General features: G+C 40.3%; 1 protein-coding gene across 2 annotated transcripts in view; it reads left to right on the forward strand.

Moving 5' to 3' along the window:
* Positions 1–26,483, forward strand: part of SHANK2 (SH3 and multiple ankyrin repeat domains 2) — a 407,070-nt gene that overhangs the window by 349,797 nt on the left and 30,790 nt on the right. For both annotated transcript variants that reach the window (XM_054200512.1, XM_054200513.1), the window contains 4 exons: positions 16,278–16,413; positions 19,366–19,446; positions 19,801–19,809; positions 22,558–22,578. In XM_054200512.1, the coding sequence (XP_054056487.1) occupies positions 16,278–16,413; positions 19,366–19,446; positions 19,801–19,809; positions 22,558–22,578 (247 nt within the window). The remainder of the gene's footprint in view (positions 1–16,277; positions 16,414–19,365; positions 19,447–19,800; positions 19,810–22,557; positions 22,579–26,483) is intronic.

Here is a 26,483-nt window from a genome sequence, read left to right on the forward strand (position 1 = left end):
CGTGGTCTTCACTTGCGCCTCATTTGTCTCCCTCCCCTCAGCGTCTGCGTGGAGTTTAGGGGCATGTTTATTTCAATAATATGCTTCTGATGAGTTGCTGCATTTTTATATGGTCGTAGAGCGATTCAGTGTGTTCCTAAAATGTCGTGCGTAACAGCACTGATTCATCCAATCCATTGCACAGCTGACTTCTGTTTGCGAAGCAGGCGATTTGGTTGCTAACTTTAGGTGGTGAGAGAAAGAGGAGGGCAGGTTTGGGGTTCCTTTCGGCCACTAGCAGGAAAGAAGTGTTTCCACTGAAGTGTTCCCAGCTTGTTTTGATATAGGATTTGATTGTGGAGTAAATCTTTGCAAGGGACAGGCTGCATCTTCTCCTTGCCACTGCAGGCACCCACAGACTTGGAGCAGCGCGTACGGCAAAACATTGCGCAACTGGTTTTGCCTTTTGCTTGCGAGGATATTGCCTCCAGTCTAGCGTTCTGTGTAGGCTAGGTGGAGCCGCTTTAAAGGCCAGAAAATTTCCTCGTGCTCCGTGAGTCATCAGATCATACAAAAATAGATTTTTACTTCTAACTATTTACAAATAAAATCAAACTTAATGAAAGGTTTGTTGGTGATCCTTATTCACTATGACAAAATGCTCCAAGGAGTCTGCTGTTATACTTCTATGATGCTTGTTCACTAACCAAAACAAATCATTCCTTCTTAGTGGAGAAGCTTTTTGCACTGCTGCTCTTGGTTGAGATGGTAGAAAGTCATTCTGTGTGGACAGTAAGTAAATTAGAACACTGCTGCTTTGAAACGGTAACAAGAAGACTCATTATAAATTAATGACGTTGCTCTCATAAACAAGTTTGTTTTCTTTAAAAAGAACTGCAAAAGTTGTCTTTTTTTGCTTTTGAGTTTTTGTTGAGTTGATGTTGTGTAACACTATGTGTTCGTGGCTAGTGTCTATTTTACACTGTAATTGCAGATGTACATTCTGATATTCTTTTACAAAGTAGGATGAGTGGGATTTTTGTTGTTGTCCCTGTGGATGCATCTGGTGAATTCTGACACTCCTCAGCAAAAGTAGATGCTAGAGGATTGTCCATTATTGTTTTTTATAACGTGTTGTGCTTCCTAATCAAACCTGTTCGAGCTCTCACCTCCATCTGTTGGGCCTTAGCGGCTGACAGTTGGCTGGGTGTGTTACAGGGAATTAGTTATTTTCCCCTTTTCAAGGCTGTTGAACCAAAGCACGGGCTTAAAGGTGACAAGGTGAGTCTCAGGCTGAATTGGGATTGTAGTGCAATTCTCATGCAGTATTAAAGGAAAAATAACTTTGAAACAAATTAATGGAATTCTGTCTGGTTTTCTTAAACAAAGAACCAAAAATGATCAAGACTGGATTGAATATAAATAATTGGGATGCATCTGCCATGCAAGTACTACATTCTAAGCACGCAAATTTGGGCAGCTGAGTTTTACACTCCATGGTTGGAGTTCCAGGAGCCGTTAATCTGAGATGGAGGACCATCTCTTTCTGCAAACAAGCTGCTGCAACTGGAGATTATTTTCTTTTTGCCTTAATAATTCCAATTTATTCTTTGCTTTTAGGTAGTTTAAAATTTATTTGTAATTCAGTTTGGTTAGTTATTTCAAACTAAACACCTCCTTGTTTGTAGCTACGGTATGGTTGGTAGTGCTTTTGGTTTTTATTTTTAATTTCAGAAGTCTTGCATAAAACATGCAGGTTCTTTTGGCAGTTAATGGAAAACTGCAGTATGGTTAGTGCAATTAGTAATTTTCTAAATTAGGATGGGACACTCGTAACATCACCAAGTTCATGACTCAGCTGACTGATGTATATTTCTTACCTCCAACCTAATACAGAAAACATTTTTGTGTGAGCTTGGTTATTCTGTATGTGCTTAAGCATTTTTTAAGCCCAGACTTCAGTCTTCATTCACTCTTGTTCTCAGGCACAGCTGTGGCAAAATGGTCCGCAGGCATCAACTGCTTACCAGTTCTTTAGTCAGTTGTGCTATTGAAGTGCCTCAGTAAGTTTGCAGATGACACCAAGTTGAGCAGGAGTGTTGATCTGCATGAGGGTAGGAAGGTTCTACAGAGGGGTCTGGACAGGCTGGATCGATGGGCTGAGGCCAATGGTAGGAGGATCGACAAGGCCCGTTTTTGGGTCCTGCACTTGGGTCACAACAACTCCATGCAGTGCTACAGGCTTGGAGAAGAGTGGCTGGAGAGCTGCCTGGCAGAAAAGGACCTGGGGGTGTTGGTCAACACCTGGATGAATACGAGCCAGCAGTGTGCCCAGGCGGCCAAGAAAGCCAACAGCATCCTGGCCTGTACCAGGAACAGTGTGGTGAGTAGGACTGGGGAAGCAATCGTCCCCTTGTACTCGGCACTGGTGAGCCCCCACCTCAAGGGCTGTGTCCAGTTTTGGGCCCCTCACCACAAAAAAAATATTGAGGTGTTGGAGTGGGTCCAGAGAAGGGCAGCCGAGCCGGTGGGGGGTGTGGAGCACGAGTCTTGTGAGGAGCGGCTGAGGGAGCTGGGGGTGTTCAGCCTGGAGAAGAGGAGGCTGAGGGGAGACCACCTCGCTCTCTACAGCTCCCTGAAAGGAGGGCGTAACAAGGTTGGCATCAGTCTCTTCTCCTGAGTAACAAGCGATAGGACAAGAGGAAACAGCCTCAAGTTGCACCAGGGGAGGTTTAGGATGAATATTAGGAAACATTTCTTCAAGAAAGGGTTGTCAAGCACCAGAACAGGCTGCCCAGGGAAGTGGTGAAATCGCCGTCCCTGGCGATATTTAAAAGCCGGGTAGACGTGGTGCTGAGGGACATGGTTTAGTGGTGGGTTTTGTCAGTGTTAGGTTAATGATTGGACTTGATGATGTTAAAGGTTCCTTCTGACATAGACGATTCTGTGATTCTAAGTTAATGAGCCTAAAGTTAATCAAATCAGGACTTTGTTGAATCAAAGGATACCTTTCTGTAGTACAGGTCAGCTGCACGGCTCTACTGGGCAAACAACAGCCTAACGATCCAGCCATCTTAGAACAGCAAACGGTGCCAAGCTCGGGCCTGCCCGCAGGCTTGGTGGGTCTGGTGGGCGACAAATTAAAACACCTGACCATGTAGATAGTAATGTATTCATAGGTATTAAAACACAAAATCACACTTCTTCCCAACATTACCCACTGAATGCAGGCGTCAAGTCAAACGCGCTTTACAAGGAGGCACAGTCTATGTGGTTGAAAAATCGAGCTGGAGCAGTTCCTGTTTGGGTGTCTGTTTCTGGAAGCAGTCCTGTTCCTGCTCTTCCATAAAGACAGTGAATGTAATGCATGCCTGAGTAAGGAATATTGGCTTACATTTGTTTTACCTATTTAAAGCTCTCTTATGTAGCTCTTATTTCCTTGCAGCGTGTCTCGCTCTAAAGACATGAATGCTTTACTACGTTTTTCTTCTAGGTTTGTATAGCAAAAGCCGTCACATACATCCCAACCTGACTGTTCTGTGAGTTTTAACAACATGATACACGGCCTCCAAAAAAAACTTATAAGCAATTCCAAGTTTAAGGCAGCGTGGTTAAAACTAACATGACTTTAAGAAAGAGTTATCTCTATATGCTGTAAGATTAGGCTTCCCTACATAAAGAGCAATACATGAGTAATACACTTTTTTTATTGTTCTAGTGCAGATGCATTTTCTGGAAAGTGACTGTATGTGGGAGGCAGAAATACAGATTATCTGTATTTGATGACAACACATTCTGTCAATATATCTATGTAGTCTCTGTAAAGGTTTTAACTGAAAGTCATTGGAATGTACAGAACCGGTCAATTTATATTATATGTATAAAGTTTAATTTTAAATTGTGTTGCCTGGCTGATGTGTGCTTACCTAATGAAAAAGAAGATTGGGCTGCATTTTAATACTCATAAAGAGGTCTATATTTTGATACGTATTTTAGAATTCTCTGCCTAATGGCCTTTAATGTAGGTATGCACAGTTTTAAAAATAGAAGGGCTCAGCCTGCTATCTTCTACCTATTGTAAATACTTATCAAGTGGTTCATTCAGAATTCAAATGAAGATCTATTGTCTTCTCACTGCTTGCATAATACCGCTGTACTCCTGATTTTAGAAAAGGATATATTTTTAGGGTTGAACATAGCCTCATGTTTTTCTGAAGTGTTAAGCTGGGAATTGTATAGTTGGGGTCTGAAGTGTTTAATCGCTTCCCAGGTCAGAGCATGGAAGATGAGTGCTGTTCCCAGGGCGTAATAGCAGGAGCACTGGTGGCAGTAACGCTGGCTTCGGCTTCCTCTGCTCCTCGGCCCTGTTCCTGCGCGCCCGCTCAGCTCCACTGGTGGAGCTCTTTGGGAAGCTGCTCAGTGAGCTTAGCTCCAGGAATAGGCCTGGCTTAGAAACACAGTCTGTCCCAAATGCGAGAGCTGAGGGATGCAACAGGGGGATCTGCTGGCATGGTCCTGCCAAAAGGGCGCTTGGCCACAGCTTGGCCACCGTTCGCCCACTGTGCTGCCCATCGCTGACCCAGCAGTGAGATCACAATGATAATTTGTGAAACTATGCAGTGTTAACCATGACGCTTAAATGATCCCGATTAAAATTATCCTCCTCTTTTTTGTTTTTTTCCCCCCTCTGGTGCCAGCTGATCAGAAGGGCCTCACAAAGCGCTAGTGACTGCTCAGAGAATGGCGAACTGGTGTGGGGCGGGTGGTCAGCAGAGGAGAGCAGAGGGACGAGAGTCTGTTGAACTTGCTTTTCGACTACACAACTACTGCTTGAATGTGCTGCCCGGGTTGTATTTCTTTTCTTTATGTGAAGAAACCCTGTTTCGTCAGACCTCAGAACAAACCCCGGCAGAGGTGGATGACCATGCCTATGTCAGAGAAATGAGGGGAAAGCAGCTCTGGTGGCAATGGTTAAGTGGGTTTAGGTTTTCATGCGTGCTTTCATCTGTGAAGGGCAGATATGCTCGAGATATTTCATTAGTATATGGGTGACCTCTAGGTTGCTATTTTTGGCACCCTATTGTTGGTGCTGGCTCTGTACCATAATTTACAGGCTACAATAGCACTGAGAACAAATTAAAATGCAAGAGGCATGTTCATGAAATGAATGTTAAGATACTCTCTGTTGCACTTCAAACTTCATTTTCATTTTACTGAATTTTAAATTAGAACATATTTTTTTAAAGCGTTGGAATTTGAGAAAAACAATCCAAACCAAAAAAACCAACCAGTCAGTTACCAGTTGATCATCACAAAAGCAAACATACCAGAAAGTGGATGAACTATCAGGTACTAATGGAATTCCGATATACAAAATAAGTACATGCTGAGAAGACAAAAGGAGCAGCAAATAAATACAGTGCCAACAAAACTAGGGCAAGGGATGAGGTGAATGCCAAATCCAAAGCTCTGTGATTAAATTAGGCCACCCCCCTCCTCAGGCTCATTGTGAACCAGCCAGATAACGTATTTGGCTCTGGCACGCTCCCGAGTTATCAGGACAGGGGCAGGGAAGAGGAGAAAGATTTGGTAGAGAAAGGAGATGAAAACTTAAACTGTGCCCAGACTCTGTGTCTGTGGACCTCTAAGGATTGTTCCCAGGTGCAGAGCTCCTGTCCGATAGCTACTCTGAGCGCGCAGGAAGTGAGAACTGGTCAGAGAGCGCTCAGACAACCGCTGCACATCTATTGTTCATCTTTGACATTCCCAGACTGTTAAATATTCAGAGAATATAAGTCACATTCTTTAAAACTGGTTAAAATTAGATATTGGGAAGAAATTCTTTTCTGTGAGGGTGGTGAGCCCCTGGCCCAGGTTGCCCAGAGAAGCTGTGGCTGCCCCATCCCTGGAGGGGTTCAAGGCCAGGTTGGACGGGGCTTGGAGCAACCTGGGCTGGTGGGAGGTGTCCCTGCCCAGGGCAGGGGGGTAGAATGAGATGATCTTTAAGGTTCCTTCCACAATTCTATGAAAATACCAAGTGTAGGTCACAACCTCATACTGCCTTGTATCGATATATACCAGTTAGGTGTAATACTATTCTGAAGATTCCTCACAATCCTGCACAATTCACTTGATTTTTTTTCCTAAGAGAAGTCATGACGTGAAAAACCGCCACCTCTTGCACCTGAAAGCCATTGGACAAATTCATCCTAAGTGTAATTTAATTGATTGCGGTAGACTGCAGTTCAATCAACTGCAATAAAGTTAATTGAACCTCTCCTAAGAAATGTGACTTAAACCACATGATTCAAAATAGTAACAGGTCCTGATTAATGGAGACAATTATTTTTAATGGGAATGGGTCCAAGTAATTGAGTGATGTTTAAATGTTCTGTATAAGGTAATCTCATGAGGACAGTTGTTCCTTACTTTCAGGAGCTTTCAGATCAGATACAGGTATGCAAAATGCAAAATTTTAGATTATAATGCTAGTTTAACATGGTTCCACCTTTGAAACCATGGCATGGGTGAGAGATAAACAGCAACCTTCAACTCTGCTGCTTTCTCTCCAGAGTATGCTTTCGACTTTGACCCCAAACTGAACCATTGAGTTCTGTACGGAAACAGCGCTGCTGTTTGTGTAACTTGGCAATGTTTTTAATGGGACAAAATAAGATGTTATTGAGAAACCATTCTGATATATTATTCCACTGCTTATTTTTTCTAGTAAGGCTAGATTATTATTGAACCTCCTTAATTAAAGTAAGCTGGGGATAAGGGAAGTTCCATTACAATATCCGGTTGCGTCTTCTTGTTATGTGGCGTTTGTGTGCATAGAAATGTACGTGGTCACGTGAGCAAAATTCACAACTTGGCCCTTGTGGAAAAAGGTCAGGACTTTTATAGTTTTTAACTAACTTTAGGATCAAATATTTTGTTTGCTGTCCCAAACATTTTCCACTGGCTGTGTGTGAATAACTCTCTCAGATGCTCAAAAATGTCTGTGTTCCAGGTCAGCAGCTGTGAGGAAGGGAGTAGTGCAGACATTCCCCACTTGCATCTGGTAGGTGACTAGAAGAAAGTAAGTTGTGAGTTTCTTTTGAGAGAGGTCAGGCACTGACAGGGGTGCAATGTAGGTTAGGTGAAATACAGGTGAACATATGACCATCTTTATATGCTAGTTTGACCGAACTTAGACACATTTGAAAAAAAAAAACAACCCCAAAAAAACCCCCTTGGAAGGGGGCTTGGAAGTGCTGGACAGCTGGAGAGCTGCTGTGCTGGACAGCTGTGTGGGTTTAGACTCTTTGTCATAATAGGTTATTAAAATGCTTGTTTAGCCAAGACAGGACGTTACGCCCACCTGATCTGTTAGTCGAACGCGTGGGGAGTAGGGGGGGAAATAGCTATTTAGGCTATTGGCTGTTTGGCCCAGGAAAAGAGGATTAATATAAACTAGTGACACTTAGGATGGAAATTAGGAAAAAAAAGTTATTTTCAGAGGATCTGGGCCTAACAGGAATAAGAGGGAAAAGAAATCGAAGGAGTTCCAAGATGGAGCTTGGCTAAATGTAAAGAAACAGATTATGTGATGCAGTTGCCATGACAACAAAGGAGTCTGGAGTTTATGATCTGAGATGCCTCTTCATTCCATCAGAAATAGATGTTCCTAAGTGCAGCTGAAGATTTGCAGTACTGGTGCTACTCAAGGGGATGAAGAGATGCAGGCTAAAACTGTCCTCAACAGCATGGCTCAGCTCTCTCAAGGCAGGGACCAGATTCATGCTGCGGTTCAGGAGACAACATTCTTTGAAGGCAAAGCCTGCTGCCTGGCTGGAGCAGCCCTGCACGTCCCGGGTCTCACCAGGGAGACCAGGCTTCAGCCTGCCCTGCTGCCCTTGCTGGGAGCGAGCACCAGGCAGAACATCTTCCCTTGCCGTGGGAGCTGCAAGAGAAAAGGCACAATATTCCCCCCACGCAAAGAGGGAGGGATGTGGTGATGGGATGAAATATAAAACCTCAAGACATAGTATCTCCACAGGGTGGTTTCCTTTAGATATCTTATATCTTGTTTGTTTACCCTAATATTTGAGTTTATGCAAAGAAATTTGTGTGGTGGCAATGCTACTTGATACTTTTCCTGTAATTCATAGGTTTTTTTCTGAAAGGCTGAAAAGTATTTTTCTGAAATACTTCCTTATGATATTTCTTCTTTTGAAGAAACCTCACAGAATCACAGAACTGTTGAGGTGGGAAGTCACCTCTGGTGATCACCTTACTCCAGTTCCCTGCTCACTGGCTTCATCTTCTTTATAGCCTTCCGTGCATTAAGGCCACCAATCCAGGCGAATCTATGAGCAAGTGGATTACTATTAAAAATTTACTAATGCGAGATTTCAGCTGGAGTTTCCACGTGCTTGTATCCCTGGTTCTGTGAAGCTTTGTTTTTATTTTCTTTTCAATGGTGCCTTTTGGGTCAACAGAGAGCATGAAGTCTCCAAAGCATCTTTTACACTAAATTAGATTAGATGGGATATGGTCAAATACTCATAACAATCAGAGATGTTTGTGGTGGAGGTCAGAATGTAAACTAACTTCCTATTTGTATTAGTAAGTTTTCAGGAATTTTCCAGACTCTTCAAGGCCTGTTCCAGGACCTGTTCAAATAAAAGAATGGCCGAGGCCCAGTGGACGGAAGCCATCTGCTTTTGTCTGTTTAAGCTTCTATAGCATGATGTGAAAAATTGGATTTACAGATACAAATTCATACATTAATTTCCATTATGGGACTCATTTATATGTAATATTATTACTTCCTATTTTAATCCTAGACACAGATTAAACTCACGTGCCAGTTTCTTGAGAAGATGAATCTTGAAATTGTTTGCGGTTAAATGCATTTTATAAGTACATAAAATATCACATTAATCCCAAACATCTTTTAGATTTGGACCTTTTTTACTTGCCTCCTCATTTTGGATCTCCAAACTCTATCAGCCAGTGTATTCATTTAGTCTTTTCCTGGAATACTCAGGGAAAAGTATGCTGCCAACGTAATCTGTTAAAAATTGCTTTGCACAGAAGCCTTTCTAGGTGGACCATCTACCTTCGTGCCTGTGGATGATGCTGGATTACGACAGAAGGCAAGCACTGGGGAAAGTATTCAGCATTTAGGACGAATTTAGGGGTTTTAACTTAGAGCAAGTAATAAGATTTTTGACACTAAATATACTCGTAGAGTGCAAATTTTGGACATGGTCTAAGTTTGTGCTAAATATTGCTCCAGCCCATCACAAGGAGTTGAAGGCCAGGACAACCATAGACACCACGACTGGTTGCTGGTTTTCAGTGAAGGACGGAGTCTTGCGGCTGAGCCCCGGGTTAACGGCAGGTAGAATGAGCTTCCCAAAGATTGTCTGGGTCACTGTGTCTTTCTTTGTCTCGCATTTTAGGCTACAGAATAAGAGTATGTCACAGACGGGACATTCATACGAGTTTGTGACATGCTTAGACAGTGATCTGTTTGCAACTGGGTAGTTACTGGAAATGCAAAAGTATAATTTGAGCCTACAAAACGCCTTGTGTGCTATTTATTTTGCAGGTACAAATTGTAATTGGGTTAGCGTGTGTGAAGTATTTCCAAAAAATGGTGGATTTCTTAAAAGTGTGTAGGCAGGGGTTTGTAAGTGTGTGTAACAGGTTTGGGGGGTTCGTTGTGTTTTCAAGTGGTTGATTGGATAGGATGAGCTGCTGAGAAGCTTATTTTGACAGAACGTGCATTCGCAACTGCAAGGTGAATTTATTCACCACTGCAGCAATGGTCATTCTGAGCAGAATGATTTGGTTTGTCTTCCTAATTACTGTTGAAAATGATTGACTACATTTTCCACTGAGAATGTTTAGATAATGGAAGGATCGGGATGATGCATTTAAGAAATTAAGATTTAATTTATTTTTTTTTTATTAATAGAACAAACTCTGCAAAGGTCTGTTTCTCTGCTAGTGTTTTTTCTTTTGCACCTTCCTACGGGAAGGCTGCTCTGGTGAATATGTTCCAGCTCATGCATCTGCTATCCTACAATGTGCAGGTTATTTTACTTTATATTTTATTTTATTTTATTTTTTATTTTATTATTTTTGGCCAGGCTCTTTTCAGTGGTGCCCCAGCAACAGGACAAGAGGTAATGGGCCCAAACTTGACCATAGGAAGTTCCATCTCAACACGAGGAGGAACTTCTTTACCCTGAGGGTGGCAGAGCCCTGGCACAGGCTGCCCAGAGAGGTGGGGGAGTCTCCAACTCTGGAGACATTCAAACCCGCCTGGACGCGTTCCTGTGCCACCTGCTCTGGGTGACCCTGCTCTTGCAGGGGGTTGGAGGGGATGATCTCCAGAGGGCCCTGCCAACCCCTGCCAATCTGTGATTCTGTGATTTTCCAACCCATTGCATAGTTATACATTTCAGAAAAAAAATGCTTCTCTGCAGGCTGTCCCAATATCCATAAAATCTACCCCAGCGTCCCTAGGATACTCATTAACCCTTTCCAAAAACTCTACATTTTTAAATAATAGCATTTGTTCTTTCCTGTCCTGAATCTGCCCATGTAAGTAAACTAAATGCATGTATTTGCACAGTGAAGAGTCTGTTTGCAGTCAAATACTGCCTGGAGGTGTGGTGTGGCAAAAGAATGGGGACCCACCCAATTGTCGCTTCTGTGGGGAATAAGAACTGTGAAGAATAATACACTCCCTCATTTTCGTTAAGATATGGAAGTACACGTTTATTTGGAGGGTGGAGGGGTAAGTTTAATCTTCAGGAAACAAATTTCAAGGTAATTCTCTCTCTAACCTTGCTTCTAAAGTAAATAGCAGCTGCCCTGTAGGCAGTGTAGTGATCATTTAGTGCTGTGTGAATGTAATTATACATGAAACAACCAATTTACAATTTTCTGTGCCTCTCAGCAGCATCTGTGTGGCTACGCTGACTTGTGTCTTGCTGTAGTCCTCTCTCTTACTGCATCATATTTAAGATCTGGTAGATACAGCTTCTGCCTTCCTCCTGACATCCTGCCATTCCAGCGAGAGTCCGTCTCTTGAAATCACCCACCAAATGACTTTACTGCCTTCCATTCATATTCACTGGAAACCACTTGCCACCTTGTCCTAACCTTTTCTAAACTTCTTCCATTTCATAAGCTGTTGTCATTCTCAGTCCCGTGCGCTTGTCTCTGATGTTATCAGGATTATAAGGTTGCCTGAACAGGAACATCTTTTTCTTTGTAAAGTTCAGGAGATATTTATTGATGTCATGGGTATTCATAGATCAGAAAAAAAAAAAAATTGATTACCTGATTGATATTTTGCTCTTGGAGACCACATCATTATTCATTCTTGATAAAGTGTCATGATTTTTGTTAGGTTTTGTGGCATTTAGATGTTGCTATTTATAAATGCTCAGTCAGAGTGGTGAACCTTGATACTAAAGATAGTGACATTTATGACTGTCAGTTGTCTTTGTCACTGGTTTGCTCCATATGTTTGAATCATCTCTGGAGAGAATGGCCATGTTGGAGAGAGAACTCTTCATCATTGGTGTTCAAAGTTCCTTGTGCAGGAGGAACGTTGCTGTTGATCACGGTCTGTGGTTTGGAGCTTTAAGCAGGCGTGAGTCCTGGCTGGGAAGCACATTGAATCCAAGCCCCAAAGTTTTCAGTTCTCCAAGAGGGTGCTGGAGGGAGCAGGGACGTGTCAGCCGTGGTGGCAGTGGTGAGGGGTGCAGAGGAGGCACAGCAGACTGCTTTTTTTCTTGGAGAACTGAGTGTTTTTATGCTCAAGTATATTGCATTGCTGTAGGGAGCCGTGAAGTGGCAACTGTGTAAATAACTGATTCCAGCAGCTGGGAGGAGGGAATGAAACTTCTTAACTATGCGGAGGTGATGGCAAGTATTTTTTGCTGTCACGTACGAATATTTAGTGTCTTAAATGTATCCAGAAGTGCCTGGAGTAACCAGCTGCATGTACCAATCATAGCTGCAAACCGGTCCATCCATACCTCTAAATGCTGACCAAAGCATGAGCGTTGCTTTGTTTGTATTTCGTGTTAGATTTAGCTGCAAGCGAAGCAGTAATGGTGCAGCCGCTGGGGACGAAGGCTGGGTGTCACTGTCCCTCACCTGCTGTCCTTGGTGAGCCTTTCAACGGGTGGTTCGCACAGGGTTGTGTTACATGAGGTACCTGTAAAACAGTGGTATAAGCCATGTGGCTGATAACACCTCAAGACATTGAAAGACACTGCATTGCATTGCAAACTCCTAGCAAATTATTTTATCTGGAAAAAATGTCTACTGTGAATTTTTCTTATTTCTGTCTCCAGCTTGCTCTTAAGTCATAATTTTCCTGCCTTGTAACATTGTACTGCTCTAAAAAAAATTGTGTGCGTTGATTATACAAGGTGGAAAAAGGACTGAGACATATAGTTGAAAAATCTTGATATTCACAAAGGTCTTCTTCCTTTTAAACACTTCAAGAACACTTCATACGTAACCAAAATGTAAGTTCAGTTTGAGATAGCTCAGGCTTCCAGTTTAGGTATTTGTTAAAGACTTTGGGGTCTGTAAGATTGTATTATTTCCTAAATTATTTCTCAGATTCTTTTAAAGCGCTCGAAGTAACTTCCATCCCACTGCCCAGTTTTAACCAAATTGTAATAAAGTATGAATTTCAAGAATATAAAGTTCTGAGGCTTTTCCTGAGAATCGGGAATAGATAGATGAGAGTTACTGAAATTGTTGGTGGTCCCAAGGGAGAGTTTTGTTTGCATTTGGCTTCTTGGATGACCACTTGCCGTTGATGTAGCATGGAACCAGCCAGAGCACATTATTTTTTTCTATTATCTATTTTCACCTTTTTATGAAGGACATGGGAAAGAAAGCTCTGTGAAGGAAAGTTTTGTGGAAGAGTCAAAGGAATAAAAGAACTTAAGGTTTTGCAGGGAAAGATCACAGAAAACACACTGAAAGACTGGGTTGAAAAAGAAGAGAGAGACACAGATTTGTGCCTGCAAATGAGCTTTGCTGGTTTGACTGTTTATAGAATCATAGAATCACAGAATCACAGAATGTGTTGGGTTGGAAGGGACGTTTAAAGGCCATCTGGTCCAACCCCACTGCAGTAGCAGGGACATCTTTAACCAGATCAGGTTGCTCAGAGCCTCATCCAGCCTGGCCTTGAATGTTTCCAGGGATGGGGCCTCCACCACCTCTCTGGGCAACCTGGGCCAGCGTCTCACCACCCTCAGTGTAAAGAACTTCTTCCTAATGTCTAATCTAAACCGGCCCTGCTCTAGTTTAAACCATTGCCCCTCGTCCTATCACTGCATGCCCTTGCAAACAGCCCCTCCCCAGCTTTCTTGTAGGCCCCCTTTAGGGACTGGAAGGGGCTCTAAGGTCTCCCCGGAGCCTTCTCTTCTCCAGGCTGAACCCCCCCAACTCTCTTATCCTGTCCTCACAGCAGAGGGGCTCCAGCCCTCAGATCATCTTTGTGGCCCTGCACTGGACCCGCTCCAGCAGGTCCATGTCCTTCTTGTGCTGACAGTTCCAGAGCTGGACACAGTACTCCAGAACATCTTCTAAACACTTTTCCACTAAAAGCAAAAATATTTTTTTAATGTTTCAAAGAATGTGATCGCATTTAATACCAAGTGCACATGCAATTATTAAATGAATTGGCATAGGTGAAATAGATATCTATTTTACTGATTATGAAAATTTACCTTCTTCAGCTTGTTTACAAAGCCTGGATGAGATGCAGTAGTCATCTCCCCGCTGCCAAAGCTTGAAGTGGAAGCAGAGAGACAGTCTCATCAAATTATTCACACCTGAAAAAGTTTTGCTGAATAATATCAGACTAAAACTATCAAGCAAACCTGCTGGAACTCATACTGTTTAATGACCATTTCTACAGTCATTTGGCTTATACATAAAATATTGAAGAAGGTTAAAAGAAATAGAGAATCTGTCACTGAAATCCTAGTTCCCTATAAGCTGTAGACAGTTCGGATGTTCGTGCTTTGTAATCATGCTGCAGTTTTCCCCGCTGAGGTGCTAAAGATGAGGTGCTGCTCTGCTGATTTCATGGTTCTTTCGTTATCGAGTGTTTCTGTACACTCTTTCAGTTAAATAATCTTCTAGATCTCCTATCAATATTTTTATTTTTGCAATATAAATCTTTTTGGTACCAGCTTTTGTAACTGTGCCTTTTAAACAAAGCTGCTATAAACAGTCATTTACAGGTTCTGTTTCTGAGACAGCTTTAAAAAATGTGTCGTATATATTTGCTCTTGCTCTAAATGTTAAATCTCATTGCACATAACGATGCGAACAGATGGTATGCTGCATAAGCTGTTTATCATTTTACACATTTATCACTTTACACTAGTGAAGTGTACATGTGTTTCATTAATATTAACTTCTGATTTATTTGGAGGTCTCTGTTTTTTGACAGCATTAAGGGATATATTGTAATCCGTACTGCCTTCCAACCTTAAAAAGTAATTCCAGTAAAGACAGAGTAGAAGATGCATTCGGTAGTTTAATTGCAGGAGTTTTTTCAGTGTGGAAGAGAATTACCTGGTTGAGGTTTTAATACTGGAAGGAATTTGAAAGTAAATGGATAACTCCATTTGCTAAAATGTTTTAGACAGGTTAAATTTAGAGGCCGTCGGTCCAGCTAAATAAATACCGTATCTTGGAATTCAATACCAGATGCTAAGAAAGTGTAAAATAAAACAGCAACAGTCCTATTCGAATCGATATTCTTTTACATCCTCCACCTACAGAATGAGAGAACTTCATATTTGCCTGCTCAACAGGTCTGGATGTTCAGCATGTGTTACACCTACCTCACTGTATATGAAGCTAAAAAAGTATCTCAAAAAGCATCTCAAGCTTGCAGACATAGCACGGGGATCATACTTTGAGACTTTTGACTGCAGCAGTGTATTAAAAATATCGTTTACCAAGATGTTATTTCATCATAATGCATTTTGTCTCAGCGAAAGCCTGAAAAAAGGCAAGATTTCCCTTTGATACCCTGGGTGAAAAAACGATTTCAAGTTGGAGTGTATCTGGTTGTGCTTGTTGTTCTGCTAAATGGCAATAATATTTAATGAGAGATTTTGCACTAAACTGTAAATTCTTTAGAGTGCGAGATGCCCAGCCTGTCAGAATAAATAGAGGAGGCTAAAAACACTTACTTTGAAAATGACTGTTCATTTTGGAAGGCACCGAGTGATCTCAGTGAAATATAACTGAGTCAGTTGAATTTTGGATAGAGATCAACTTCCCAGCATGTATTCTGGCAGCGTCTCTTCTTCCCTGATTCCGTTCCTCAAGATCCTTTATGTTCAAATAGCACATGCAGCACTTAGAAGCTGCTATCAGTCAGATTTCAGGTAACTCTCGGTGACTTCTTGTAGATTGAATGAATAAATAAACTACTTTTATCCATGCTTATTTACAGTTTTTATGCCTATGCTTTCTTCTGTGTCTACTGATATTATGGAAAGACATATACAGCAAAAATGATGAGGTAGCACTAGGAAGTACCCAGAGAGTAGACATTTTAGAGTTTAATGTTGCAGTGCAGTTTAAAGTTTAATTGGCATGACCATAAATAGCTTCATAGAGTTAACTCATCTTTTTCCACAAAGACTCTTTTGGACTCCTGTGATGTTGCCTTTGCTCCCAGGACATTAGATCCTTCCAGAACCTTGCAGAAGGAAAATGCTGGGAAATGAGGAGAGCGTGTAGAATAAAAGAACGTCTCTTGAACATGAGAGTTTACTTCAGGAGTGAAACCCTTTGTTCCTGAATGAGCCGAAAAGAAAAGCTTTTTAGTATCTCATTGGTTATGTTAGCATAAAACGCATATAAACGTTTGTGGATAATACAGTCAGGAAAAATGATTATCATTTAAGAAAATGTTAGTGTATGAAATGCAGAATTGTAGCACACTAATTATTGGAAATAAAATCTGTAAAGGGAAAGATTTGCTTGAACTCATTAACTCTTTCTTTTTTTTTTTAAACTGGTTTTATAAGGAAATTAGTTGCATATTTCATGAAGAGCTAGCTTTGTTTTCCTGTTACCGTGTCAGCTATACGCTGTTTCTTAAATATGTATTTTTATTAAAAGACAGTAATTAGAAGTTCTGTATCTTCCTGTTCTTTCCACCTTCTGTTTTTAAAACTGAAAGAAGTTTTCTGCCTTTTCATCTAAATGACTGTTTTCTTTCTTTGCAGGTTAATAATGAGAATGTAGTGAAAGTTGGCCACAGGCAGGTGGTGAACATGATTCGACAAGGGGGCAATCACCTAGTTCTTAAGGTTGTCACAGTAACCAGGAATCTTGATCCAGATGACACAGCTAGAAAGAAAGGTATATTTTTCTCTTTTTCTAATGGAGTCCATTTAGTCTTGCTCCACTGAAAACTGAGTATGGATGTGAAATTACTGTTTTATAAATTCTGCTTTCTAGATTGCACTTTCAAAATTTGAAATACCCTTCTGTTATTTAATTTCGAGTAATCTCATTCTGTTGACTTCTGCACTGATGTGTGACAAAAAGGGTAATATTCTCTTGCCGTGCTTGCTTTGACATTTCATCTTCATGGATCTTTATACATTTATATGTTTGAAGATCTTGTAGTTGAATTTCTTGCAGTAGTGAGAGAGAAGAAGCACAAAGAACAAATTATCTTTTATTAATTAATTCCAAACGTACTTGAGATGAGGTTAGTTTGACTTTTCTTGAAATCATTGAGAACTTACAATTTTGCAAAACACATATTTTGGGAAGGACCTCTGTAAGAATAAGAAAAGCAAGCAACATGTTTAGATTGAAGTTCTAAGGTTGGAAAAAAAGTACATTTTAATGGGAAAATTCCTCTAGATGAATTCAAAGTTGAGGGGTTGTTCCAGCCGGGGAAGACCCCTCTTCCTCCCATAAATAGAAAACACATAGAGCTGCTTTTTCTGCCACTTGGCTGCTCGCAAGAGAGCAGCTACTCCAAGAAAAGTTAGTACAGCATCGCGTGCCACAGATGCTTCGGCAAAGAATTGTCTGGGTACAAACTGGACAGGGTATTTTTCAGCCTAGGGTTGGGGTTTTTTATATTAATTTTAATGGAGATTATGGGTTAACTTCTATCATAAGATTGGGCTACTCCCTTAAGAATGTCAATATGTTTCCCACCCACCCATCCAAAAAAACACCACCAAAACTTCAACCAACAAAAAAGACTGAAAAAAAAAAAAAAAAAAAAAGGATTTTGCTCTATTTCCTTCACCTTAGATACCCCTGAGTTTGCTCAGGTAACAGCTACTCTGGGAAGTCGTTAGACCCTCATCATTACCATTCAATGGAAGAGATTGCTGCTGCTAGCGTTCAATACAGAGGAATCGCATTTTTGAAAATCCCTGTTCATGAATTGTCGCTCACAGCCGCCTGGCTCTTCAATGCAAGAGCGGGGCTAGGAGCTGGCGCCTGAGGGCTACCTCTCTGTCCACGAATAAAACTTTGTGTCTACGCTGTGAGTGTTCTTGACATGTACTGCTTATTAAAAAAAAATCAAAAATAAAGCACCTTGGGGGGAAAATTGCTGTATTAAAGTAAACCGTGTCCAAACATGGTCCTGCATTATTTTCAGCTTGATAGAATTACTATTCACACATTTTAAACAAACCTTTCACCTCTGCCTTTTGGGATGTGTCATGTTGGCCTTAAATAAAAATGCTGTTGTACGCAACCCAAAGGGAAGTTGCTTCTATAAAAGCAAACCCAGTTCTTTGTCATCTTTCCAGAGCCTTCTATCGATAAGGTGTCATTTGACAAAAACATGAACTTTCGAATCTTGTCCCTTTTTAATGCAAGTTGGTGGCCTTTCTTGCTACCTGACAATTGCTGTTGTAGCTAGGAATTGTGTGGAAGGATTTTCTTGCCATCAGTCTCCTTTACGGTGAGGCCAGTGTCAGGTACCCAGCCTCATTTAACGGTCCAGGATTTTATGCAGTTTCCCTCGCAGATTTGTTGTCACTTCTGGTGTTGGGCAAGGGCAGACCTCAGAGTTAATCTGTGCAGTCCTTCTGCAGCCTCAGAGCTGGCACTGAACCTGAGCGATATTTTTGCTTTCTCCTGACACCCTGTCATTCAAACCTCTGTAAGATGATGGAGCTTAACAGGGAAAGGATGACGCTGACATAGTAGATATAGGTGGTATGGGAAGAATGGTGTCTACTGGAGAGGGACTTTTTACAAGGGCATGTAGGGATAGGATGAGGGGTAATGTCTTCAAACTGGGAGGAGGTAGGTTTAGATTAGATACTAGGAAGAAATTTTTCACTCTGATGGTGGTGGGACGCTGGCCCAGGTTGCCCAGAGGTGCTGTGGCTGCCCCATCCCTGGAGGTGTTCAAGGCCAGGTTGGACGGGGCTTGGAGCAACCTGGGCTGGTGGGAGGTGTCCCTGCCCAGGGCAGGGGGTGGAACTGGATGATCTTTAAGGTCCCTTCCAACCCAAACCAGTCTGTGATTCCGTGATTCTATACTACTTGCCTCCATCATTCTTTCTCGCCCTCAAACTGCTTTGCCACCTTTTGTCAAAATGGTGTAGCCCGATATATAATATTGACCAAAACAAAATCTTTAATTTTTCCTGGTGTCCCAGAGCCATTTTTGTTTACTGGAAATCAACTTTCCTGCCAACCTTGGTGTAATCTTTTCTGATGTTATGCTCCTTTCTGACCGCCAGAAACACGGGTTATCAGGAGACTAAAACACCTGCTACATTTCAGTTTCTGTGCTAGATGATTGCCTTGATGTTTTCCAATCTGATTTATTCTGAGGATCGCCTGTTTTCCCTAGTCTCGCCATAACTATTAAGATAAATTTGAATCGTCTTTCTTGTATTTCTCAGATGTAAGTTTCTTCAAAGATGAAATTATTCTGGCAGAGACTGGCTGGTCTGCAGGAGATTTTTAGCTGTGTACATTTCTTAGAAGGAGGGACACAACTGCTGCGAGGCACTTCCTCTAGAAAGTCTTTTTCCTGGTGAAAAATAGAAGTGCACAGTTATTTAGCTTTAAATGTTTCTATGTATCCTGTTACATAAAAGCTTGCTGATGTGTCAAGCAACCTACGCTAAAAGTAGTCAGGGTATAGAAATTCAGTACATGAAAAGCATCTCAGGGGTTTTTCCTCGGCATGTATGTATTTATTATTACCTTATTTAATGTAGCATATTCTTTTAAATAAATATGAAATTGTGTAGGTGAATGTAGTGTTTTAGAGATGTGTATTTACTTACACTGTGTATCCTTCTGTTTAACGCAAAGCCCCACCACCTCCTAAGCGAGCTCCAACCACTGCACTGACCTTGCGGTCTAAGTCAATGACCTCAGAGCTTGAAGAGCTTGGTAAGAAAGTGTTTTTTGACAAGCATGCTGACATAATAGAAATGTTAAATATATATATATATCTATGTTAAATTGACTAAAAGGATCTGCACTGTGTACAGTATATAGAACAGAAAAGATTTTAAGAATGCTGCATCTTTGGAGACTTCAAATATGCATGATTTGCATGAATAATTTTTATTTAAACTTGTGCCTTTACTGCTACGCAAGAGAATGTTGATACATTTTATGCATCATCGAAGTTTGGCACATCTACTAAAAAGTAATGCCGTATCATATTTTGTTAGCTTTGCTTTCTAAATTTTCAGTTCATCTAATGTTGTTTTATTTTAAATTTCTGTGGCCTCTCATTAGTGGATAAAGGTAAGCTGCCAGAAGCTGTTGTTAAAAAGCTGAGAGTGTTAAAGCAGCTTCAGCTTCAACTTGTTTTCGTTAGACTCTGATCTGAAAAAGTGCATATTATGATATCACTTTGACTTCTGTGCATGATATAAATTTAATTCTTCTCACTATTGGTAATAAAAAAGTATTGAGCGTTCAGTCTTTTATTTGCTAATTTTAAGAAACGTGATGGTAGATTCCTTTGCTTGATCATCCACATTCCAGATATGCATAATTCTTTGGGAATTTTGGTGTATTTCCTAGAAGTGAGGAAGGTAATAGTTCTTTTCTTCCTGGTCTTAATCTGGTAGGTCATTAAAAAGTAGAATTTCCGCAGCTAGACTAATAAACATCTTACGGATGGACCATATATACCAAGAGAAGAGCCCAGTGTATATTTATATACGGCTATTACACTAGAACAGTGTGTTGAGCAAGTGATAATTGGGTATAAAAACAAACCACATCCCTCATAGCAGACTAATAGAGTCTATCCTATAATAAAACCATTTTCCATGTAATCCTACATTGATTTAAACACATTTTATAATCGTATTTTTTTTTTCTGGCATGGACTCATATGAGGGCCAACTGGAAGGAATCAAAGCCTTGTGGCCACTTTTTTTTCCCTGGAAGTCAATGTTTTCTGGGACAGATGGACTCCATCCGTCCTTTAGCGATCAAGTCACATAGCTTCAGTGGGAGTTCTTACCAACAAAGGGATGCTGAAGTGGTTACTGTCTTCTCTACGGTATAACAACCAAATGAAGACCAAAAGGAAGCAGCCTAATTATATAGCTCTAACAGGTCTCAGAAAATTTGACTTTTCTGTGCCAGGAAGTTTAGGAGTCTGACTAAAGGTTTCAGCAGTTTGTGAACGCTCCATAATTTTTCTTCCAGGATTAAAACGTAAAATAGTATTTCTGGAGCCACTTTTTGGTTTGGGGTGTTTTGCTTTGTTTTCCTTTCGTGGAGTGCTAAGAGATTGTAAAACTTGTCTGGCTTATCAACAGACTTTCCCAAGGGGACAGATATACTTAGGCACCATTTTTCCCCCTTCACTATCCCCTGCAAGTCAAACTGAGGATATTCTATTTCTCTTACTTTTCAAGCTTACATAGTAGATACTGTTCTTAAAGCAGAGAGCAGCAGCACTCTTATCCAGGGGAAAGTAGCTTATTAATAGTAAAGTCACCTCTGCAATGAAGACATCATATTTTAGCTTTCTCACCCCCTATTCAGGTTATAGTACTTGATCTGCTGTTTGTTCTCATCGGCTGGCAGAAACCACTGCAACTCTTGTGACTAGCAGCCATGGGACATACTCGAATCTTTAAGCACGTTTCCCATCTCTATCCAGATGGGGCAAATATTACAGTGGCAAGACTTTGCTGTTCGGAAGAATAGTCCTGAAGCGTGTTCCAGAAGTGTATGTCCCCTAATAAAGCTGTAGGAATACTAGAGCATGGTAGAAATTTGTCTTCTTCCTAAACAAGACTGTAAATACCAGCTCCATGATACTCCAAACGTTTGCCGCCCTGTCAGACAATATGACTACTGTTATAAATAACATCTGTGGTCTACCTATTTTAATATTTGTCCTGTAAAAGGGCTACTATCAGAAGGAACAAGAATTCTTAAATTACAGAACAACCAAACCAGCTTCCAAAAAGAAAATGTTCTCGCTATCATCAGTTAAAAGTTGTCTTCTGACATAAACCACAGATTGTATGTGTGTATTTATATATAATTTATATATCTTTATATGTATATGTGTATATATTGGACATCTGTATGAATTATGAGAACACCCACATTTTTATATCCATTAAACTATCTAATGAATAAGCATTTGTTTCATAACATATACGTGCAAACTAAATAGGAAATATGTATAGACAAACACTGTGGATGTTCTCATCAATATATATGTGTAATCTTTTTTCTGAATCAAAGAAGCTCATGGTCTCAATAATGTCTTGTGGCAAAGAATTCCACAGGCTAATTACATGCTGTGTACAGATGTATTTCCTTTTTATTGGTTTTAAATGTGATGCCTTTAATTTTATTGAATGTCCCTCATTATGTAATAGAAGAAAAAGAGAAATAGAAATTCCCCATTTGTTTTCCCGGATAGTATATATTTTTGTAATTTCTCCTAGCTAAGCTAAACAACATATTATTTAAAAAAAAAAAAGATACGTCTTGCAGCCTTTACAGTCACTTCCTTTGCCTGGCTCTGAATTCTACTCACGGTTTTATTGACATGTTTTTAGCTTCTCTGTTCTCCATAATACTGAGCAGACCATCTCAGTTGTTCTCTTTCTAATGAGTTAATCCAAAATATGGCAGATAATGTGTGCTAATGATGCCTTTCCACTTCAATCTGCAAAGATTATCATAGTTGGAAAGCCCTCGTATCAATAAGTTGCCCCAATTACTGGTTTTAAAAGAGAATTTAGGAAAAAGAATAAAATTGTACGCGTATCCCTAATATCTGCAGGGGAGCAATTTCTTATAGTTAAGGTATAAACCCCGATAAACTGTGCTTTTGCCAAGCTGTTTATCTGCTGTGGTTTGATAGATACGTGCGTAGTAGAGGCTAGAAGGGAGAGACTAACTTCTTAGATGGAAAATAAATGCTTATGCTCAAAAATGACAGAGAAGGATTTAGCATATAAAAATTACCTTCAGAATTGATTCACAGTTCATTCCCTTTCTATTTCCAAGCTTCAGTACGGAAGAAGAAGGGTAAGGGGAAGCATTTTGTCTCTTGTTTAACCTGTTTCTCACCTTTCCATAGTGAAGGATAATAACATAATGTAAATGTTGGCATATGGTCCAGTTTATTTTATGGTGTCAAATGTACATTAATTATTGTATATGTTTTTTAGTTATTTAGTTAATAAATTACAAACACACTAAGAACTCAAACAGAAGACTACATTTGAAAATATTCCCCACATTCCTTCCTTTTGTCTCCTTTCCTTCATCTTGCCTTTTTTTCCTTCTTTGTATCCAGCTCTTTTCCAACCCTTCCATACCATCTCCTCACAGTTACTGTGCTAACTGGCAGCCACAGAGAACACGTGGCCAGTAACGTATCCTCAGTGTAGTCCTACGTTAGTGATTCCGCTTGTCTTTTTAATGGCCAAACGTTACTCCCATAACCACACCGTCTCTGTCTCTGGAAGTAGGGATCTTGCACACAACACTTGAACTTGTGACCTGGAGAAATGCTGCTCTGCACAATTTTAAGTTTTCAATATAACATCTTCCCTGCTGGCCCGTATGCATGAAGTGCCCTCCCTGAACTGATTGATAAGGCCACTACCTTCTCCTTGAAATCTCTCCTAAAGACCCGCTTCCCCTGTGATCCCTATGAAGCAGTCATCTCAGTAACGATGGCTAGGCAGAGGGGCAGGTAGAGAAATAGTGGTGCTCTTTTAATAGTTTTTATAAATGTAACCGTATATATATATATGTATACGAAGTTTGTTTGTGTTTAGCTGTATTTTTCCATACCCCTGTATGTCATTTTGCTTTCTTAGATTGTAAGCTCTCCTGAGCAGGGCTTGTGTCATTTCCACGTTCTCATGGCGTCTGGCCCAAGGAGGAGTCTCCAGCCTCCCCGAGCCCGTGGGTGATAGCTGGTAAAGCTGTCTACGTCCTGCTTTTCCACAAAGTTCAGTGTCACAAAAAGGAAGGCTAGGCTGTAGGCAGTGCCTTCTCTCAACAGGGAAGCTTTGGCTTTGTAACGTTAAACAGGACAACATCGGGTTATTTTCCACTCTTTATTTTTCTGCTCTTTCCTGACCTCCTTTCAGGTCACTAACAGAGGTTCCAGCTAGTGATATTTTCTATTCTCCATTCAGAGAATATGACAGAATAAACCCCATTGCTACTAGTATTTTTCTGAAAAATATATTTTGGCAGCATATAAAAAAGAAAATCTTTACCTTGTTATCATAGAACCTTCTGTCAACCAAAAATTCATTTTTCTGGGTCGTGGCTGAGGGAGGCATTAAGATGAAAATACTGGCTTTTGTGTTTCTGTTTGAGTGGTTTTGTTGGTTGTCTTTTGAGAGGGATTCTGGTTCATTGGGAGGGTAGGAGAAGGGAAGGACATAGGTTGCATTTTTTATATTCAGGATAGAAAATACAACATTCGTGTCTAAAGAGATAGATAATAAAATCTTTAGGTTCACAGCAGTATGGCATGGACAGTACTATCATTTTACTGCAGTTACCTGGCATGAATTACTAAAAATGTAAATTGTGCTTCATCTGTGCCACTGACTTTCTGCTTACAGTAGTTGCCTGACTCAGAGAGAGCACCCGACTTCAAAATGTATGTTTGGAGGGGGACGTGTTTGCAATAGTAAAACTACTCTGTGGATTTTGCGGGCTATCCGGGAGGGGGAAGAGGCTTTTTTTTTCTTTTGTGACTTGTAGGTTTTCGAGAATTGTTGAATGAGGAAGTTATGGCAGCGTGTAAACTAACAGTTAGTTGCAGCAGGAGTTTTCTGGAGGCAGTACTTAAAATATCATTCTGGGTAATGCGTAGTTAGCCCATTAATACTGAAGGATAACCAAAATATTCATGTGGCAAATTAAGACTAAGATTTGAAAAAACTCTAAAAATAAAACATCAAAAGAAAATAATTTCTTGTCATAATTTTCATCATCACTACAGAAAATAGGTATCATTAGACTTTCAAAATGAATATTTTAAAATAATACCTTTAACTCCGTTCATAAAGAGTTTATGTGGCTCATGAAAAGCTTGGTTTTAAAGGGGTTTTCCTTCAGTTTTTGTTTTGACTTGTTTATCGATAATTTCCTGTGGATGGAAAATTTTAAAATGATACGATACTTTAGGAACATACCCATAAACTAAGATCTGTAAATGTCTAGATACATGATTTAAAAGTTTCATGCTCCTAACCTTTTATTACCCAGAAACTGGGTTTGATTTAGTGAGTAATTTGGGATTTTCAGTAAAAGCTAAAGTGGACAGTGTTTAATTTTAAAAAACTAATATAAAAATCCTCTAAGAGAAAGTACAGAACTGAGAATACAGCAGGCTGAATTGTCATAGTGAAATGAGAATGACAAAATAAATAGTTCTTCTGCATTAATAAATATTACTTTGACAGTGTCACGCGAGTGTCAGTTGTGAGCTAGGGGTTGGTTTGTGCTTAGATTCGATATGGTAATCAATATAAAATAATCCCTTGCTACGTGTTGCTGCTGATCTTTGGGTTTTGATGCGGGCTACAGCACCAAATACGCATGTAGGATTTTCCTCCTTTGAAGGGTTTAGATGCTAGTACCACCTCTCAGATACAGAATAACTGTGATATCGTCAACACAGACTACTGTTGCCTGGCATCAAGTCTTAGTGGCATTTGAATAGAAAAATATCAGTTGATGGCATTCAAAAGAAATATTATTAGCTCTGTCTGCAATAAGCATTCACACTTCATCCCATTCCTGTTGTCCATTGTTTCAAAGGTGGCACATTCTAATGGCATCTGAAACAATGAAATTGCAGAGCAAATATATATACGTGAATGCCAAACAGCGGCTTAGCTTACAGTGTTATGTTGTGTTTGAAGAAACCACTCACAAAGACGTCTAGGTTCAAAAATCATTTTTTTATTTCACTGTGGTGGAGTTGATGATGGAGATTTGTCTGCAGGAAACAATGGAAATACCATCAAAGCAACTTTTACAGCATTCACAACGTCGACTCCTTTGATAGTTCCCAGCATCCGCAGTGCTTCTATGTAGGAAGAAGGTTTTCTGATCTTCACCAGACACTGTGTTATAGAAGATGAGAGCAGAAGGCATCAGGCTTAATGAAGAATTCTTGAAGGGTATCCGTGTAAGTAATTGATTTGCATTACGTATTTGAAATTCTAATGAGATAGCAATATAATAATAAGATAAAGGTTGTCATCAGGTTGTCATTTTTTGCAAGCATAAAGCAGTGACTCTGGGTGGAATTTGTGAAGTATATGTGTGAAAACAATACGGGCCCTGTCTTTTTGTTGACATAGCAAGGTTACAGGTTTCACGACCTGCAGTCTAACTTGTGGGGAGTCCACAGCCGTGTAAGAAGGTATGGGATTAGGACTATGCCTACAACATATGTGGTTTTGAAACACTTTGTAAGAGAAAAGTATTGAAAGTTGGCATGTTTCAAGGAGAACAATGCTAACCCTATGTTTTCCACTGAAAAAAAAAAAATTGGCACCTAGCCGGCAATGTGCTGATTAGCAACTTCTGGCACAGAATCTTAAATTAACCGGTAACTCTCAGGACTGAACAGTTCTTCGAAGCAGGGCTTATGTCGCTTGAGGTGGGCAGCTTCAACTAATGTTTTGAAAACCCTGGGAATGCTGAGCAGTGGTCAGTTGAGTCTCTGTGTGGGTGTTCTCCTCATTTACACTAGTAGCGTCTTGAATTTATCAGCTTGTTCTCGAGTATGTAGCGCCCTTTCGTGATACTTGTTTTTCTTTACCACAGGACAGTAATTGAAAAGGTTTTCAAAACCTTTCTACATCAGCCAAACAAGACAATGGTATAAAAGAAGTTGGAAAAGGAATTGTAAGTGTTAAAGAAAATGTGGGGTTTGTAGCAGTTGGAAA

The sequence above is a fragment of the Rissa tridactyla genome, chromosome 4 (genome assembly GCF_028500815.1).
Source record: "Rissa tridactyla isolate bRisTri1 chromosome 4, bRisTri1.patW.cur.20221130, whole genome shotgun sequence".
In the NCBI taxonomy this organism is placed as follows: domain Eukaryota; kingdom Metazoa; phylum Chordata; class Aves; order Charadriiformes; family Laridae; genus Rissa; species Rissa tridactyla.